The 17,952-nt window shown below is 40.4% G+C and overlaps 1 protein-coding gene across 2 annotated transcripts in view; it reads left to right on the top strand.

Annotated features, from left to right (window-relative positions):
* The first annotated feature begins 11,204 nt into the window (after positions 1–11,204).
* The window catches only part of SPATA19 (spermatogenesis associated 19), a 39,713-nt gene continuing 32,965 nt past the window's right edge, over positions 11,205–17,952 (top strand). For both annotated transcript variants that reach the window (XR_013522835.1, XM_078339211.1), the window contains exon 1: positions 11,205–11,668. Coding sequence is in view for 1 of the 2 variants with exons in the window: in XM_078339211.1 (XP_078195337.1) it covers positions 11,205–11,668 (464 nt within the window). In the remaining variant the exon portion in view is untranslated. The remainder of the gene's footprint in view (positions 11,669–17,952) is intronic.

The raw sequence follows: 17,952 nt of genomic DNA, 5'->3' as shown, positions 1-17,952 counted from the left end.
CTTGTCATTATTCACTAAACAGTACAGTATAACAACTATTACATAGCATTTAAATTGTATTAGGTGTTATAAGTAATCTAGAGATGACACAATATATGGGAGGATGGCATAGGTTATATGCAAGTAGTACACCATTTTATATAAGGGAATTCAGCACCTGTGGATTTAGATATCCACAGACATCCCTGAATCCAATCCCCCACTGTGGGATGACTGGATTTATTTCCTAAATAGCTGGGATTTGTCATAGAAATATAATGTTGGTTTAACATTTGAAAATCAGTCAACATAATGCACTATAAAATAGAACAAAAGAAAAACCATATGATCATCTCAACAGACACAGAAAAAATAGATAAATCTTAACACTCATAACCAAAGTCTCAGCAAACTAGGAATAGAAAGAATGCTACTTAATTTGATGAAGGAAATCTATTAAAATGTTAGCATCATATTTAATGGTGAAATTATGAACACTTTTTCTCTAAGATTAGAGATAAGGCAAAGCTTGTTTTCATCACATCTATTCAACATTTTATTGATGGTACTAGCCAATGCAATAGGGCAAGAACAAGAAAGAAATACTATAATAATTGGATAGAAAGAAAAATCATTATTTACATAAGACATGACTGGGTATGTAGAAAATCCCAAATAATCTATAAAAAATTACTATGAATAAAGTGAAATTCATAAGCTTGCTGAACACAGGGATAACATAACAAGTTCTATTTACTACCTACAAAAAATAGAAATAGAACAGAATAAACAGATATGGCCAGGCATGGTGGCTCACACCTGTATTCCCAACAGTTTAGAAGGCTGAGGTGGGAGGATTTCTTGAGGACAGGAGATAGAAACCAGCCTGGTCAACATAGTGAAACCCATTTCTACACAATAAAAGGCCAGATGTGGTGGTGTGTGCCTACAGTCTCAGCTACTCAGGAGGCTGAGTGGGAGGACTGCTTGAGCCCAGGAGGTCGAGATTGCAATGAGCCATGATTGAGCCACTGGATTCCAACCTGGGTGGCAGAGTGAGATCCTACCTCAAACACACACACACACACACACACACACACACACACACACACACACAGAAGCACTAAAATACCAAATACTTAAGAACAAATTTAATCTGAGATAGGCAAATTCTCTATACAGAAAAATATAAAATATTGCTGATAAAGTTGAAGACCTAAATAAATGGTGAAGTATAGTATGTTCCAGGGTGGAAAACTTACTTTTTCAAAAAGTCAATTCTCTTTAATTTATTGAGCTACAGATTTCGTAAAATACTGATAAAAATTCCAGAAATATTTTGTGATAATCTGATTTTAAATATATATATATGTAATGCAAAAGACCTAGAATAATCAAGACAATCATGAAGAATAAAAAAGCAGGAGAATTTAGACTATTAAATATCAAGATCAATAGTAAGACAAAAATTAAGAAAAATGACAGTTGATGCAAAAAATAAACCAATAGAATAGAAAAGAAAGTCCAGAAATAGCACTGTACATACATTGTCATTTGTTTCTGATAAAGGTAACTCTCCAATTCAGTAGGATAAGTGTGGTCTTTTCAATAAATAGTGTTGGGTCAGTATGAATATCTGAATGAAAAAATCTTGATTCCTTCCTCATCACACAATGCACAAAGTTAATTTGACATGGATCACAGATCTAAATGTAAAGGCTTCTACAACAATGAATATTATAAAAAAACTTAAGAGAATGTCTTCATGACTTTGATGTAGAGCTTCTTTCAACATAAGAAAAAAACATATAAAGAAAAAAATGGATAAATTGGGCATCATTTCTGAAGGTTTGGGCCATTAGTAGTCCTGCCTGAATTGGGTTGTTGTAGTTTCCCATGGGCTTTAATCACAGGGCATAGGAATACTAAGAGACATCCTAAGAACATCCTGTATTCCATAATGCTCTTCTTTACCTCCATTGTGGAGTAGAATCCAGTGTTTTCTTGGTAATTAAGATTAATCACTGAAGCCAGTACACTCCCTCCTTTGCCTGTCGATGCGGAGGCACGAGAAGCCCAATGTGGTTGGGTGGCCACGAACTTTATGTTGTATGAAATTGTTGAGTCCTAGTGGATGCATTCCTCCCTCTGGAACTAAGAGGCTTCTGGGCCAGCAGAGCATGATGGCATGGGGCTAGGAAGCAAAATTTTTCTGGTAGGTCACTAGGGGTGATAGTGAGTGGCGCCACTCCCATTTTCATGCCTCAATTCCTAGATCTATGAAACCTGACTAAGAAAGAAATAGCACCATGTTTTGGATGCTGATTTAGAATATATACGGCTTCCTGAGGAACACTGCCTTATGCCTGAAAGGTATTTCTACCTAGCTGGCACTGTAACTGAGTCTTCAAAAGTCCATTCCATGTTTTTATCAAATCTAGCTGCTTCAGGATGGTGGAGAACATGGTTAGATCAGTGAATACCATGAGAATGGGCCCCACTCTTTTGCTATGAAGTGAGTTATTTGATCAGAAACAATGCTATGTAGAATACCATGATGGTGGATAAGACATTTTATAAGTCCATGAATGGTAGTTTTGGCAGAAGCATTGAGTGCAGGGAAGGCAAGTCTGTATCTAGAGTTAATATCCAGTTCAGCAAGAACAAAACACTGCCCCTTCCATGGTGGAAGTAGGCCATTGTAATCACCCTCCTGCCAGATAGCTGGGTGGTCAGGGGAATGGCACCACATCAGGACTGAATTTACTGCTGGCAGATTGGGCACCAACTGTCTGTAGCCAGGTTGGTCTTGGTGAGTGGAAGTCTATGTTGCTGATCCCGTGTATAAAAACCTTAATCCTTACCACCCTGTCCACTTGTCCATAAGCCCTTTGGATGATGACACGGGTAACTGGGGAAACAGACTGACTGAAATCCATATGGTGGATCATTCTATCATTTGATTATTAAAATCTTCCTGTGCTGAGCTCATCATTTAGTGAGCATTCACATAAGACACAAATATCTTCATGGCTTTTGCCCACTCAGAGAGGTCTATCTGTATACCTCTTATCTAGGCCTCTGTCACCAATTTTTCAATCGTATTTCTTCCAAGACCCTGACCATCTAACCACACCATTGGCCACAGCCCATGGATTGGCATACAATCAGATGTCTGGCCGTTATTCCTCCCAAGCGAAGTGAAAAAACAGCTGTACAGGTCAAAATTCTGCCCACTTGAAGGATTCCCCTTCACCATTGTCCTTCGGGGGTGTGTCACAAAAGAGCTGCAGTGCTGCAGCATCCACTTTCGGGTGAGGCCTGCATATTGCACAGAATGATCTGTAAACCGGGCCTGAGTTTTCTCTTCCTCTGCCAACTGATCTACAGGGAATTCCCCATGAGGCAGCACATGTGTACTGGGAGAGAGAAGGCAGTGGAGCAGGATGGAGAACATGGGCATTTGGATCACTTCCTCATGGGCTTTTTTGTGCTTTCAGGGCCTGTTTGAGCCTGATCTCAAGTATAACACTTTCACTGATGATGAAGAGCTGCTGTGCACACCCAGCTTAAGGGCTTGGTAAGCCGGACAACACCCAGGTCATGATGGGCAGATTAGGTTACATGGAAAGTTGTTGGTTTGGTTAAACACTCAGTCTTTAATAAGGTCCAGTAGTACTCCAAAAGCCGTTTCTCAAAAGGAGACAAGTTATCTATACAGAGTGGCAAATCTTGCTCCCAAATCCTGATGATTCACACTGTGATTTCCCCATTGAGGCCTGTGAAAGGCTTCAAACAGCATACCTATCTGCCACTGACACTTCAAGCATCATTGAATCTGCTGGATCATAAGGCCCATGTGGAAGAACTGCTTCTGATGGCTTTTACTAACAGATTTTGAGGAAAAAAATTACTTGCCAGATCAATTTCTACATACCAGATACAAGGGAATGTGTTAATTTGTTCAAGCGATGAAACCACATCTGGGGCCGCACATCTGGACCATATCTTGGAGTCACCACCTGGTTAAGCTTATGAGAATCTACGGCCATTCTCCAAAACCTGCCTGCTTTCTGCATAGGTGAAACCAGCCAGTTGAATGAGGATGTGGTGGGAATTGCCACCTTTGCATTCCTCTTCAAGATCTTGGTGGCAGCACTAATATCTGGAATCTCTCCAGGAATGTATTAAATAGTGTTGTTTTTTGCTTACTATTTTCCTAAGTAGAGGCAGTTCTAGGGGCTTCTGCCTGACATTTCCTACCATAATAGCCCTCACTCCACTGGTCAGGAAGCCAATATGGGGACCTGGCCAGTTACTGAGTATATGTCTTGCAATTATACATAGTGGAATAATCATAGAATGGTTTCAGGGACCCACTTTATCTGTTGTGAGATAGACCTGAGCTAAAACTCCATTAATTGCCTGACCTCTGTAAACCCCTGTGTTAACTTGTGTACCACACAGACTTTCTGAGTCTCTTAGAATTAGTATCAGTTCAGAACCAGTAATCCCTGAAAAGTCAATTTTCTCTCCCCAATGCACTGTCACCACAGTAAAGGGCTATTGTTGGCAGGGGAGAAAAATTAATAGTATGCACTTTTGGCTGATTAGTGGGATCCTTCCTCAATAGAATCTGGCCTGCCCCCTCCAGGGGGTTCTGGATCTGTACACTGGGTCAAGTCTGAGAATTGACAAATGGGTTGTGACTCTCTATTTTCATGATTCAAGTTAGACTTCTGTCTACTTGGCCTAGAACCCTTACACTTACACAAATCAAATAAGACTTCAGCACACTAGAGACATCATAAACAACCTGCCAACGTCACAGTCTCTGTGAGCCAGACTGTTCTTATCATGGCTTTGACTCTGCTCTGTGTTCCATTAACCACACTGGCCTTGCCTCTGGTGATTATGTCATCACTTGGCCCCTGCCATCCCAGGACCCAATTATCTCCATTTCATTTAGGTTTCCCAATTCAGTGGCAGGAGTTCTCGCTGCAATTTCTGACCAGCAGAGGAGTGACTACAGAGCTCTTCAAAGATGCTGGGGCTCCTCTTGCAAATTTCTTTCTCACAGTGTGATGACAGGTGGGTCCTCTGGACCCTGGGCTGGGTGAGCAGGTCTTAAGTGATGAGCCCATATTAACATTCGAACATTCTTGAGCCTTTGGACACTTTCCTCTACAGCAGTGGTCCCCAATATTTTTGGCACCAGAATCTGGTTTCATGGAAAGCAATTTTTCCATGGATGGGGGTTAGCGGGGTGGTTTCCTGATGAAACTGTTCTACCTCATAATCAGGCATTAGAGTCTCATAAGGAGCAAGTGACCAAGATCCCTCACATGCACAGTTCACAATAGGGATCATGCTCCTATGAGAATCTAATGTAACTGTTGATTTGACAGGAGGTGGAGTTCAGGCAGTAAAGCTTGCTTTCTCACCCCCACCCTGCTCACCTCCTCTGTGCAGCCCGGTTCCTAACAGGCCATAGACCAGTCCGGGGGTTGGAGACTGGTGTTCTACAGTGCAGAAAGGCAGCTCCAGCATTTCAACCTCATTTAGTGTACCCCACATTTTGTTCCATGTTGCAGCCAACCAACAAAACACATGGTTAGAGTAGTTTCTTGCTCTCCGAGCTGTAGCATTATGTCTAGAACCTTTGCTTCATGGGCCCATATTGATAAACTTGACATGACCCAACTTTATGCTCCTTCCACTCTTCTCCCATGTCCTTAATATCTCTTTCCACACATATTCCCCAAAGTTCTGTCTGTATAAATCTGAAAAACATGTAGTTCTTTTGGAATGTAGCCCACCTCCATATTGGTCACTTTGTGCTTCACCTTTTAGAGGCTGCTGGGACTTGAATGTACTTACAGGTCTAGAATCAAAGAGGGCTGGTGGAGATGGGCCCCAAGGAGACTCAGCAGTAGATGACTCAGAAGGCCCACTACATGTTCCTTAGGCAGAGCAGAGTTAAGATCCTTCAATGTGGATGGAAGAACTTCTTCTACTGGCAAGAAAGACTCAGAAGAATTTGAGTTTCAACATTCCCACCTTCATGAAGGTCTTTCCGTATATTCCCATTCCAATTTCCAGATCCCATTACGTCCCAGTCAAGGCCTTCACTTTAACACCAGGCATTTTGCTAGGTTGGTGCTGTGGTTAAATGCTGATGTCCCCTCTCCTCAAATTCCTATGTTGGAACTTAATCCCCAGTTGATAGTATAAGATGTGGGGCCTTTGGGGAGCGACTAAGTCATGAGGGTCTGCCCTCATGACTGGGATTCCTGTCCTTATAAAAGAGGTTGAAAGGGGCTGACTTGCCCTTCCACTGCATGAGGATGCAGTAACAAGGCATGGTCTCTGGGGCGGAGAGTGAGTCCTCACTAGATACTGAATCTACAAGTGTCTTATCTTGGACTTCCCAGCCTCCAGAACTGTGAGAAATGCATGTCTGTTGCTTATAAATTTCCCAGTCTAATATATTTTGTTATAGCAGCTCAATCAGAGGAACACAGTTGGGAATTCAATTTGTGTTGTATTTCAGTTATTCACAGGATGAGATTCTAGGCTTAGTTTTCAGCAATCTCAGCTCCGTAACTAGAGGACAGTTATAGAAACTTTCATGACAGTTATAGAAACTTTCATGTCATTTATGCAGTGCTTAAGCTGGAAATCTGAGTCTGTGAGCATATCTTTTCTTCCTCCCCACATTGTCCAGTGTGATTAGGAGATACTGGTCAAAGTCATTATACTCCTTAGTTTGACAAAAATGTTCTATTGTATTAAATACAGTTATGTGTTGCTTAACAATGGGGATATGTCCTGAGAAACGCATCATTAGGTGATTTTGCTGTGTGATTATCAGAATGTACTTACACACATCTAGATGGCATAGCCTCCTACACAACTAGGCTATATGGTATAAGCTATTGCTGCAGGCCACAAACTTGTACAGCATGTGACTGTACTGAATACTGTAAGCAACTGTAACACAATGGTCAGTATTTGTGTATCTAAACATGTCTGATAGACAAAGTATAGTAAAAATACAGTATTATGATCTTATGGGAGCCAAGCACAGTGGTTCACATCTATAACCCCAGAACTTTAAAAGGCCAAAGCAGGAGGATTACTTAAGCCCAGAATTCTGAGACAGGCCTGGGCAATATAGCAAGACCTCATCTCTGTAAATAATAATAATAATAATAAAAATAACCAGGCATGTGGCATGTGCCTGTAGTCTCAGTAACCCAGCAGGCTGAGGTGGGAGGATTGCTTGAGCCCAGAAGGTCGAGGCTGTGGTGAGCTGTAATTTTGTCATTGCACTTTAGCCTGGGTGACAGAGCAAGACCCTGTCTCAAAAAAACCCCCAAAAAACCTTATGGAAACATCATTGTACGTGCAGTCCGTCACTGACTGAAATGTCATTATGCAGTGCATGACTGCATAAGGTTACCAGAACCTTGCTGCTTATTTCTAAATACATAACAATCGAAAAAATGTGTTGCTATCATGCTTGTGTTACAAAAAATATTAAAGAGATTTCTTTAAACTGAAAGGAATGAAACTTTATGGTAACTCAAATCCACATGAAGAAATGAGGAGTACTGGTAAAGTCAGTATGTGAGCTAGTAGAAAATTCTATGTAGGCAAAGAGACAGGAGGTTAATAAGGAAATAGAGGTCTTGAACAACACTATGCACCAGCTGGACCTACTCGGCTTTTGAAGAACATTCCACTGAACAACAGCTGATGCACATTTTTCTCAAGTTCACATGGAGCACTCTCCAGAGTAGACATATGTTAGGCCACAAAGCAAATCTTAGTACATTTAGAAACACTGAAATCATACAAAATACCTTTTCTGATCACAATGAAATAAAACAAGAAATCAATAGCAGAAGGAAAACTGGAAAATCCACAAGTATATGGAAATCAAATAATGCATTCTTGAACACCAATAGGCTGACAGGAAATCACATGGAAAAGTAGAAAACAATTGAGACACGTAAAAATGAAAACAGAATATCCCAAAACTTTTGGGATGCAGTGAAAACAGTGCTAAGTGAGAAATTTATGGCTAGAAATGCTACAATAAAAAGGACAAATATTTCAGATCAACAAACTAAGTTCATACCTTAAGGAACTGGAAAAAGAAGAACAAACTAAACATAAAGCTAGCAGGAGGCCGGGCACGGTGGCTCATACCTGTAATCCCAGCACTTTGGGAGGCCGAGGTGGGTGGATCAAGGTCAAGAGATTGAGACCATCCAGGTCAACATGGTGAAACCCCGTCTCTACTAAAAATACAAAAAATTAGCTGGGCACGGTGGCGCGTGCCTGTAATCCCAGCTACTCAGGAGGCTGAGGCAGAATTGCCTGAGCCCAGGAGGCGGAGGTTGCAGTGAGCCGAGATTGCGCCATTACACTCCAGCCTGGGTAACAAGAGCGAAACTACGTCTCAAAAAAAAAAAGCTAGCAGGAGAAAGGCAATAATAAAGATTAGGGCAGAGATAAAATAGAGAATAGGAAAATAACAGAGATAATCAACAAAAGCAATAATAGGTTCTTAGAAAAGATTGACAGAACTGGCAAACCTTCAGCTAGACTGACTAAGAAAAAACAGAAAGGAGACTCAAATGGTTAAAATTGGAAGTCAAAGAGGACATTACAACCAATTGTACAAAAATAAAGAGGATTATAAGAGAATACTATGAACAATTGTATACCAACAAATTGGATAATATAGATGAAATGGACCCTAGAAATATACAACCTGCAAAGACTGAATCATGAGGAAATAGAAAATCTGATCAGACTTATAAATACTAAAAGAATGAGTCAATAATCACAAACTTCTCAACAAAGGAAATCTCAGGACCAGATGACGTCACTGGTGAATTCTACTACACACTTAAAGAATTGACACCAATCCTTCTCAAGCTCTTCCAAAAAGTTGAAGAGGAGGGAATACTTCCAAACTCATTCTTTTAGATGATCATTGCCCTAAAATACCAGATACCAGAGCCAGCCAAATACATTACAAGAAATCTAGAGACCAGTGTCCCTGATAAATATTGATACAAAAAATCCTCAACAAAATATAGCAAACCGAATTCAACAGCATACTAAAAAGATTATACACCAGGACCATGTAGAATTTATTCCTAGAATGCAAGGATGTTTCAACATGCAAAAATTAATCAATGTAATACATTACATTAGTAAAATAAAGGAAATAAAAACACGTGATCCTCTCAATTGATGTGGAAAAAACATCTGACAAAATTAAACACCTTCTGATGATAAAAATACTCAGCAAACTAGTCATAGAATCAAACTACTTCAACATAATAAATACCATATATAAAAAGCTTATAGCAAGCATCACGCACTATGGTAAAAGACAGAAGGCTTTTCCTCAAAGGCTAAGAACAAGGCAAGGATGTCTATTTTTGCCATTTTCATTCAATACGATACTGGAGGCCTGGTACAATGGCTTATGCCTGTAATCCCAGCACTTTGGGAGACTGCTGCAGGCAGATCACTTGAGGACAGGAGTTCTAGACCAGCCTGGCCAACATAGTGAAACCCTGTCTCTATAAAAAAATACAAAAATTGTGTGGGCATGGTGGCAGATGCCTGTAATCCCAGCTGCTCGGTAGGCTGAGGCAGGAGAATTGCTTGAACTCAGGAGATGGAGGCTGCAGTGAGCCGAGCTCATGCCATTGCACTCCAGCCTGGGCAACAGAGCAAGAATCTGTCTCAAACAACAACAACCACCACAACAGCAACAACAACCACAACAACAGAACAACAAACAAAAAACCCCCAAACCCAATATGATACTGGAAGTTCTAGCCATTGCAATTAGGATGGAAAAAGGGCATCCAAATTGGAAAAGAAGCAAAATCATCTGTGATTACAAATGGCATGATCTTATATGTAGAAAACCCTACTGGTGACCTGGCGTGGTGGCTCACACCTGTAATCCCAGCACTTTGGAGGCCAAGGTGGGCCGATCACCTGAGGTTGGCAGTTCGAGACCAGCCTCGCCAACATGGAGAAATCCAGTCTCTACTAAAAAAGTAGAAAAAATTAGCCAGGCATGGTGGCCTGTGCCTGTAATCCCAGCTGCTCAGGAGGCTGAGGCAGGAGAATGGCTTGAACCTGGAAGGTTACGGTGAGCTGAAATCATGCCATTGCACCCCAGCCTGGGAAACAAGAGCAAAAACTGCATCTCAAGGAAAAAAAAAAAAAAGGAAAACCCTAATGGTGTCACATACAAAAAGTACCTGTTAGAATTAATAAACAAATTCAGCAAAGTTACAGGATACAAAAATAACATGTACAATCAATTGCTTTCTATATGCTAAAATGAATAATCAGAAAAGGAAATTAATAATATAATTCCACTTAAAACAGCACCAAAAATACGTAAGAATAAACTTATTGAAGAAGGCAAAGGCCTTGTGATACAGTTTGGATATTTGTCCCTGCCAAATGTCATGTTGAAATGTAATCCCCAATGGTGGACGCAGGGCCTGGGGGAGGTGATTGGATTCACAGGGGTGGATTTCTCATGAATGATTTAGCACCATCCCCTGGGTGCTGTTCCCATGATAAGAAAGGATTGCTTGTGAGATCTGGTAGTTAAGAACTGTATAGCACCCACCCCACCCTCTCTCCTGCTCTCACCATGTGAGTGCTTGCTCCTGCTTGACCTTCTACCATGAATAAAAGCTCATGAGGCCTCTCCAGAAACCAGGCAGATGCCAGAGCCATGCTTGTACAGCCTACAGAACCATGAGCTAATTAAATATCTTTTGTTTATAAATTACCCAATCTCAAGTATTCCTTTATAGCAATGCAAGAATGACCTAATACACCTTGTATACTGAAAACTATAAGATATTGTGAAGGAAACTAAAGAGGACATATGTAAATGTGTTCGTGGATTAGAATACTTAATATCACTAAGATGTCAATACTGCCCTACAGTTTCAGTGTATTTTCTATCAAAATTCCAATTTTTTTTTTCTGAAATAGAAAAATCCATGCTGAAATTTATACGGAATCTCGAGAGACCCCAAAATAGCCAAAACAATCTTGAAAATGAAGAATTAAAGTTGGAGGTCTCACACTTCCGGGTTTCAAACTTCTTACAAGCCAGCCGTGACCTATTTGAGGCTAACCACCAGTTTGAATGTTGGAACATGATGCAGGTGCAGGTGTCTTTTCTCGCCCTGGCAGGGAAGGCCAAGACTAGGGCTGCAGAGCAGGGCGGACATTTGCGTCAAGTACTTGGAGAGGCAGGAGCGGAACTCCCACGACGCCACAACGAAGGCCAGCCAGGGTGTCATCGGGCTGCAGGTGGGCACCAACAAATACGCCAGCCAGTTGGGCATGACCGCGTACGGCACGAGGAGGCATTCTACGACCCCAAGAACCGCATTCTGCCCCCAACGGACAACTCGACCATCAGCCTCCAGATGGGGATAAACAAGTGCTCCAGCCAGGTGGGCATGATGGCTCCCGGGACCCGGAGGCACATCTGTGACACCGAGCTGGGAACTGACAAGTGTGACAACTCCTCCGTGCCCCTGCAGATGGGCTACACGCAGGGCGCCAACCAGGGCGGCCAGGTCTTCAGCCTGGGCCTGCAGATACACGACCTCAGGTACTGCCCGCAAGGCACAGTGGCCCACGGGGCTCCCTCGGATGCCGGCGATGGCCTGTGCCGGGGGAGGCCCCTGAATATCCCCCTTACTACCAGGAGAAGGCCGGCTGCTGAGGCTCCCAGCACGCTCTCTTCCCACATCTTTTTTTGTTTTATTTTGTTTAGTGCTGCCAATCAACCGAGGGTCCGTGAGTGGCAGCGTGGGATCAGGCAGCAGGGCTTTTTTCCCCTCTTGCCTTGGTTCCTTCGCAGGACTGAGCCACTGGGCTGTGGTGGAAGGGGTCAAGGACGTATCCCCATGCGTATAGGGTGAGGGTCTCCTGCTGGCACGTCCAGGCTGTGGGTTGAGCTGTGCTGAGAAGATACCTGCGCACGGAGGGAACGGGTCCCTGAAGGTTTCCAGTTGCTTTGCCTCTTCCCCCCTTTGTCAGCCAATCAGTTTGCGGTTTCTGTACCTGCAGAAGTTTCAGGTAGCATTAAAAAAAATATATATATATATTTTTTTCCTGAGGAATGGGGAGGGGGAAGTGGAGAGGGTGCTGGAAAATGAGTCCCCTGGAAGAGGGGGCCCAGCCACGATGCTAAATATATCAGGCTCCTGAATGGCTGTATTTTCCTAAGACCCACAGAACAACAGACCTTAGACCCTCAGACCTGTCCCAGGGCCCAGTGGGGAAACTGAGACCTGTACAAGGAAATGGAATTCTGAGTTGTTGGGGCTAAGCCTGACCCCCTCTCCATGCTAACCTCCCCCACCCCCACTGGGGCCTCAGTGGGTTTTTTTTGTTGTTGTTACTGCCTAGGCTGGAGGGCAGTGGGGCAACCTTGTCTCACTGCACCTCCACCTCCTGGGCTCAAGGGATGCTCCTGCCTCAGCCCCCCGAGTAGCTGGGAATGCATGTTCTACACCATGCCTGGCTAATTTTTGTATTTTTAGTAGAGACAGGGTTTCACCATGTCGGTCAGGCTGGTCTTGAACTCCCGACCTTAAGTGATTGGCCCGCCTTGGCCTCCCAAAGTAGAATTACAGGCATAAGTCACGACACCCAGTCTCTCAGTAGGTTTTAAGGAGCATCCTTCTCCCCTTTCAGGACCTGACCAGCTATACCGCTCTGTCTTCCCCTCACCCCCACGGGCCACACACCCTGTCAAGTACTGCACAGTGACCCCCACCATGAGATAATTACAGACTGTGGACCAAATGCAATAAAACCTCTGTGAAAAAGAAAAAAAGACATATAGACCAATTGAAAAGCACAGACAGCCCAGAAATAATCCTTCACATATATAGTCAAATAAACTTTGACAGTAGTTCCAAGACTATTGGATGGGGGAAAATAGCCTTTTAAAAAAATGGTGTTGGAAAAACTGAATATTTATATGCAAAGAAATAAAATCGACCCTTCACTTAAACCATATACAAAAATTAACTCAAAATTGGTCAAAGACCTAACTGTAGTCACTAAAACTATAAAATCCTTAGATGAAAGCACAGGGGGAAAGGTGCATGACATTGAAATTGGCAATGATTTTTTTTGGGGGGTAAAGCACCAAAAGCACAAGCTACAAAACAAAACCAAATAAAAAGCAGATAAATTGGATTTCCTCAAAATTCCAAACTTCTGTGCATCAAAGAACACTATCAGTAGATGGGAAAAGGGACCAATAGAATGGGAGAAGATATTGGTAAGTCATATATCTGATAAGAGGTTTATGTCCAGACCATATAAAAAACACTTACAACCCAACAACAACAGCAACAACAAAAAACCAAATGCCTTGATTAAAAAATGGACACAGAACTTAACAGATGCTTCTTTCAAGGAGATACATAAATGGATAATAAGCACATGGAAAGAAGCACAGCATCACTAGTCATTAGGGAAAAGCACATTAAAACTACAATGAAATACTGTCTTATACCCATTAGAATGGCCACTATGTACACATTCAAAACAACAATGAAAACAATGAATGTTAGTGAGAATGTGGAGAAATTGGAACCCTTTTGGTAGCGCTGCTACGGAAAACAATATGGTGGTTCCTCAAACAGTTAAAAATGATGCTGGATGTGGTGGCTCATGCCTGTAATCCCAGCATTTTGAGAGGTCAAGGCAGGAGGGTCATTTGAGACCAGGGGTTCAAGACCAGTTTGGGCAACAAACTGTCTCTACAAAATAATAATAAACCCAGCTGGGCATGGTGGTGCATGCCTGTGGTCCCAGCTACTCAGAAGGCTGAGTGAAGTGGGAGGATTACTTGATCCCAGGAGGTCGAGGCTACAGTAAGCTATGATCATGCCACTGCACTCTAGCCTTGGGCAACAGAGTGAGACCTGTCGCTACACAATTTTTTAAGATGAAATTATCATATGATTCAGAAATTCAGCTTCCGGTTATATATCCAAAAGAACTGGAAGCAGGATCTTGAGGAGTTATATGCACAACTATGTTCATAGCAGCATTATCCACAAAGCCAAAAGGTGAAAGCAACCCACAGGTTCATCAGTAGGTAAACGTATTTTTAAAATGCGGTGTACACAATGGACTATAATTCAGCCTTAAAAATGGAAAGGCATTCTAAAATATACTACCACATGGATGAACTTTGAAGACATTGTGCTAAGTAAGATAGGTCAGTCACAAAGAAAACAAATATTGTATGATTCTACTTATACAGGATACCTAGGATAGTTAACCTCATAGTCAAAGAATGTAAAACCGTGGTTGCTAGGTGCTGAGGGTAGGGAGAATGGGGAGTTACTGTTTAACGATAGAATTTCAGTTTTATGAAATAAAAAGAGAATTGGAAATGGATGATGGCAGTAGTTTCACAACAATGTGAATGAGCTTAATAACGCTGAACTGTACACTTAAATATGATTAACACGGAAATTTTTATGTTATGTTAGTTTACCACAGTTAAAAATAGTAAAAAGAAATCTGTATAAATATATATATTTCACTTAATTTCTTTTATACGATTACATAAAGCAATTATTATAACATTGTATTATTGGATTTAAAACATATATAGATTTAATATATATGGTAATTGTACAGAGGAAGCTGAGGGAATGAAGGTATACGAGACCAGAGTTTCCACAGTTTTCCAGAATTGTTATGATTCCCTTGATGTAGACCACAATTAAGGTGTATGTTGTAATCCCTAAACCTGCCACTACAAAAAGTACAAAAATACAGTTTAAAAAATCAAGAGGGATTAAATGTTACACTAAAAGTATCTATTTGATACAAAAGAATATAATGAATAAGGAACAAGGAACAAAAACTCATGAGACATAATAGAAAACAAATAGTAAAATGGCAAATGTAAATGTAACCATATCAGAATAACATATATGCATGGACTAATCAAAAGGCGGAGGTTGTTAGACTGGATGAAAAAGAATTTTACTATATGCTGTCTGTAAGAGTCATATTTTAGCTTCAAAGACACAGAATTTAAAAATAAAAGGGGGAAGATATATACCATGCAAACAATAACGGTAAGAGAGCAGGAATGGCTGTATTAATAGCAACATATATTTTAAGACAAAAATATTTCTGGAGACAAAGTGATATTTCATAACGACAAAAGGAAGACATAACAATTGTGAATGTCTATGCATGAAACAAGAGAGCTGTTAAACATTTGAAGCAATAACTGAATTGGAAGGAAAAATAAACCATTCAAGTTACAGACCTAAAAACTTGACTTTCAATAAATGATGGAAAAAGTAGACAGAAAATCATTAAATGAATAGAGGACTTGAGCAACACTATTGACCAGCTTCATCTGAGAGCGAGAGAACACTTGAGTCAACCAATGACAGCATAATACATATTCTTCTAAGCACACTTGAAACCTTCTCTAAGACAGATCATATGCTATACTATCAAATAAATCTCAGCAAATTTAAAAGAAATGAAATAAAAAAGGATATTCTCTGAACACAGAAGAATTAAATTAGATATCAACAGTGGGGAGAAATCTGGGAATTTTTCAAACATTTGTAAGTTAAACAACATACATTAATCCCTCCTTATCCTTCCTTTCTGTGGTTTTAGTTACCTGCAGTCTGAAACAGTCAATGGAAAATTTCAGAAATAGGCAATTCATAAGTTTTAAATTATAAGCCATTTTGAGTAGCATGATGAAATCCTGCTCTGTTTCTCCTGGGAAATGAATTATTACTATGTCCAGGGTCTCTATGCTGTCTACCTTACCCACCCATTACCCGCCCACTTAGCAGCCCTCTTGGTTATGTTTGTCTGTCCCAGTGTCACTGTGCTTGTGTTCGAGTAACTCTTATTCTACTTTATGGCCCAAAGCACAAGAGTAGTGATGCTGGCAGTTTGGATACACCTAAGAGGAGCTATGAAGTGCTTCCTTTAAGGGAAAAGTCAAAAGTTCTCAATGAGAAAAGAAAAAAACTATATGCTAATGTTGCTGAGATCTATGGTAAGAACAAATCTGTCCATGAAATTATGATGAAAGAAAAATAAATTCATGCTAGTTTTGCTGACATGCCTCAAACCGCAGAAGCTATGGCCACAGTGTGTAAGTGCTTAGTTAAGATGAAAAAGCCTTTTTATTTGCAGGTGGAAGACAGGACATGTACGGATGGACAGGAATTGGGTTTGGTGTTATCAGAGGTTTCAGGCATCCATGATTATCATGCAACATATTCCCTGTGGGTAAGGGAGTACTATCGTACTTCTAGATAACCCTTAGTGAAATAAGTCAATGTATCTTGAATTCAGTTTATAAGAATATGCAACTTACAGAATACAACTAAAGCTATGTTTAGAGGGAAATTTATACATATCACCCATATTACAAAAAAATAAAGCTCTCAAAACAATAATCTGAACTTCCACCTAGTGAACTAGAAAAAGAAGAGCAAACTAAGCCCAACACAAGCAAAAGTAAAGAAAGAAAAAACAAAAGATGATTAGGAAGAATGAAATAGAAAATAAAAAAATAACAGAGGAAGAACAAATAGGGAATTTCAATGTAAATCAAAGGTGGTCTTTGAAAAGACTTTTTAAAATTTCACACACCTTTACATAGGATGACCAAGAAAAACTAGAAAACATAATAAATTACCAAAATTAGGACTGAAAGACAGGACATGACCACCAACCCTATAGATATTAAAAAGTTTCTGTGGCAATACTGTGAATAACTTTTTATTTATTTATTTATTTATTTATTTATTTATTTATTTATTTATTTATTTATTTATTTATTTATTTATTTATTTATTTATTTATTGAGACGGAGTTTCGCTCTTGCTACCCAGGCTGGAGTGCAATGGCGCGATCTCGGCTCACCGCAATCTCCGCCTCCTGGGTTCAGGCAATTCTCCTGCCTCAGCCTCCCGAGCAGCTGGGATTACAGGCACGCACCACCGTGCCCAGCTAATTTTTCGTAATTTTAGTAGAGACGGGGTTTCACCATGTTGACCAAGATGGTCTCGATCTGTTGACCTCGTGATCCACCCGCCTCGGCCTCCCAAAGTGCTGGGATTACAGGCTTGAGCCACCGCGCCCGGCCGAATAACTTTATAATCAACAAATTAGACAATCTAGGTGAGTTGAGCTGTAGCTTCAAAACAATGCCTATCAAATTCCCAGTAGGCTTTTTTTTTTTGGTAGAAATTAGCAAAATTATCCTAAAATTTCCATTGAAAGGCAAAGAAATTAGAATAGCCAGGAAAGTTTTAAGAAAAAAGATTTATATTACTTGTTCTCAAATTTACTACCTAGGTATAATTATCGAGACATTGTGATGCTGGTGTAAGGATAAGCATAGGCCAAGGAAGTAAAATTGAGAATGCACAAAAGAATAAACTCTTACGGTCAATTTAATTTTTACCAAAGGTGCCAAGGCAATTCAGTGAGGGCAAAAAACAGTCTTTTTTTTACAATGATGCTGGTATGTTCATATGTTTATATGAAAAAGTATATACAGATCTTTACCTACAGCATATCTACAAAAACAACTCAAAGAGATCATACACCTAAACATAAGAGCTATTATAAAATAATAAAACTTTCAAAGAAAACAAAATGTTCTTCATGACTTTAGATTGAGCAAAGAGTTCTTAGAGATATGATACCAAAAACATATTTCATACATGAAAAAATATTTGAATTAATCAAAATTAAAACCTTTTTGCTTTGAAAAGAAAACATTAAGAAATTGAAAGACAAGCAAGAGACTGGGAGAAAGTACTTGCAAATCATACATGTGATAAAGGACTAGCATTCAGGATA

This window comes from Callithrix jacchus, chromosome 10 (assembly GCF_049354715.1).
Source record: "Callithrix jacchus isolate 240 chromosome 10, calJac240_pri, whole genome shotgun sequence".
Taxonomy (NCBI): domain Eukaryota; kingdom Metazoa; phylum Chordata; class Mammalia; order Primates; family Cebidae; genus Callithrix; species Callithrix jacchus.
Note: the sequence above shows the minus strand (reverse complement) of the source record. Positions and strands in the feature narration are given on the sequence as shown.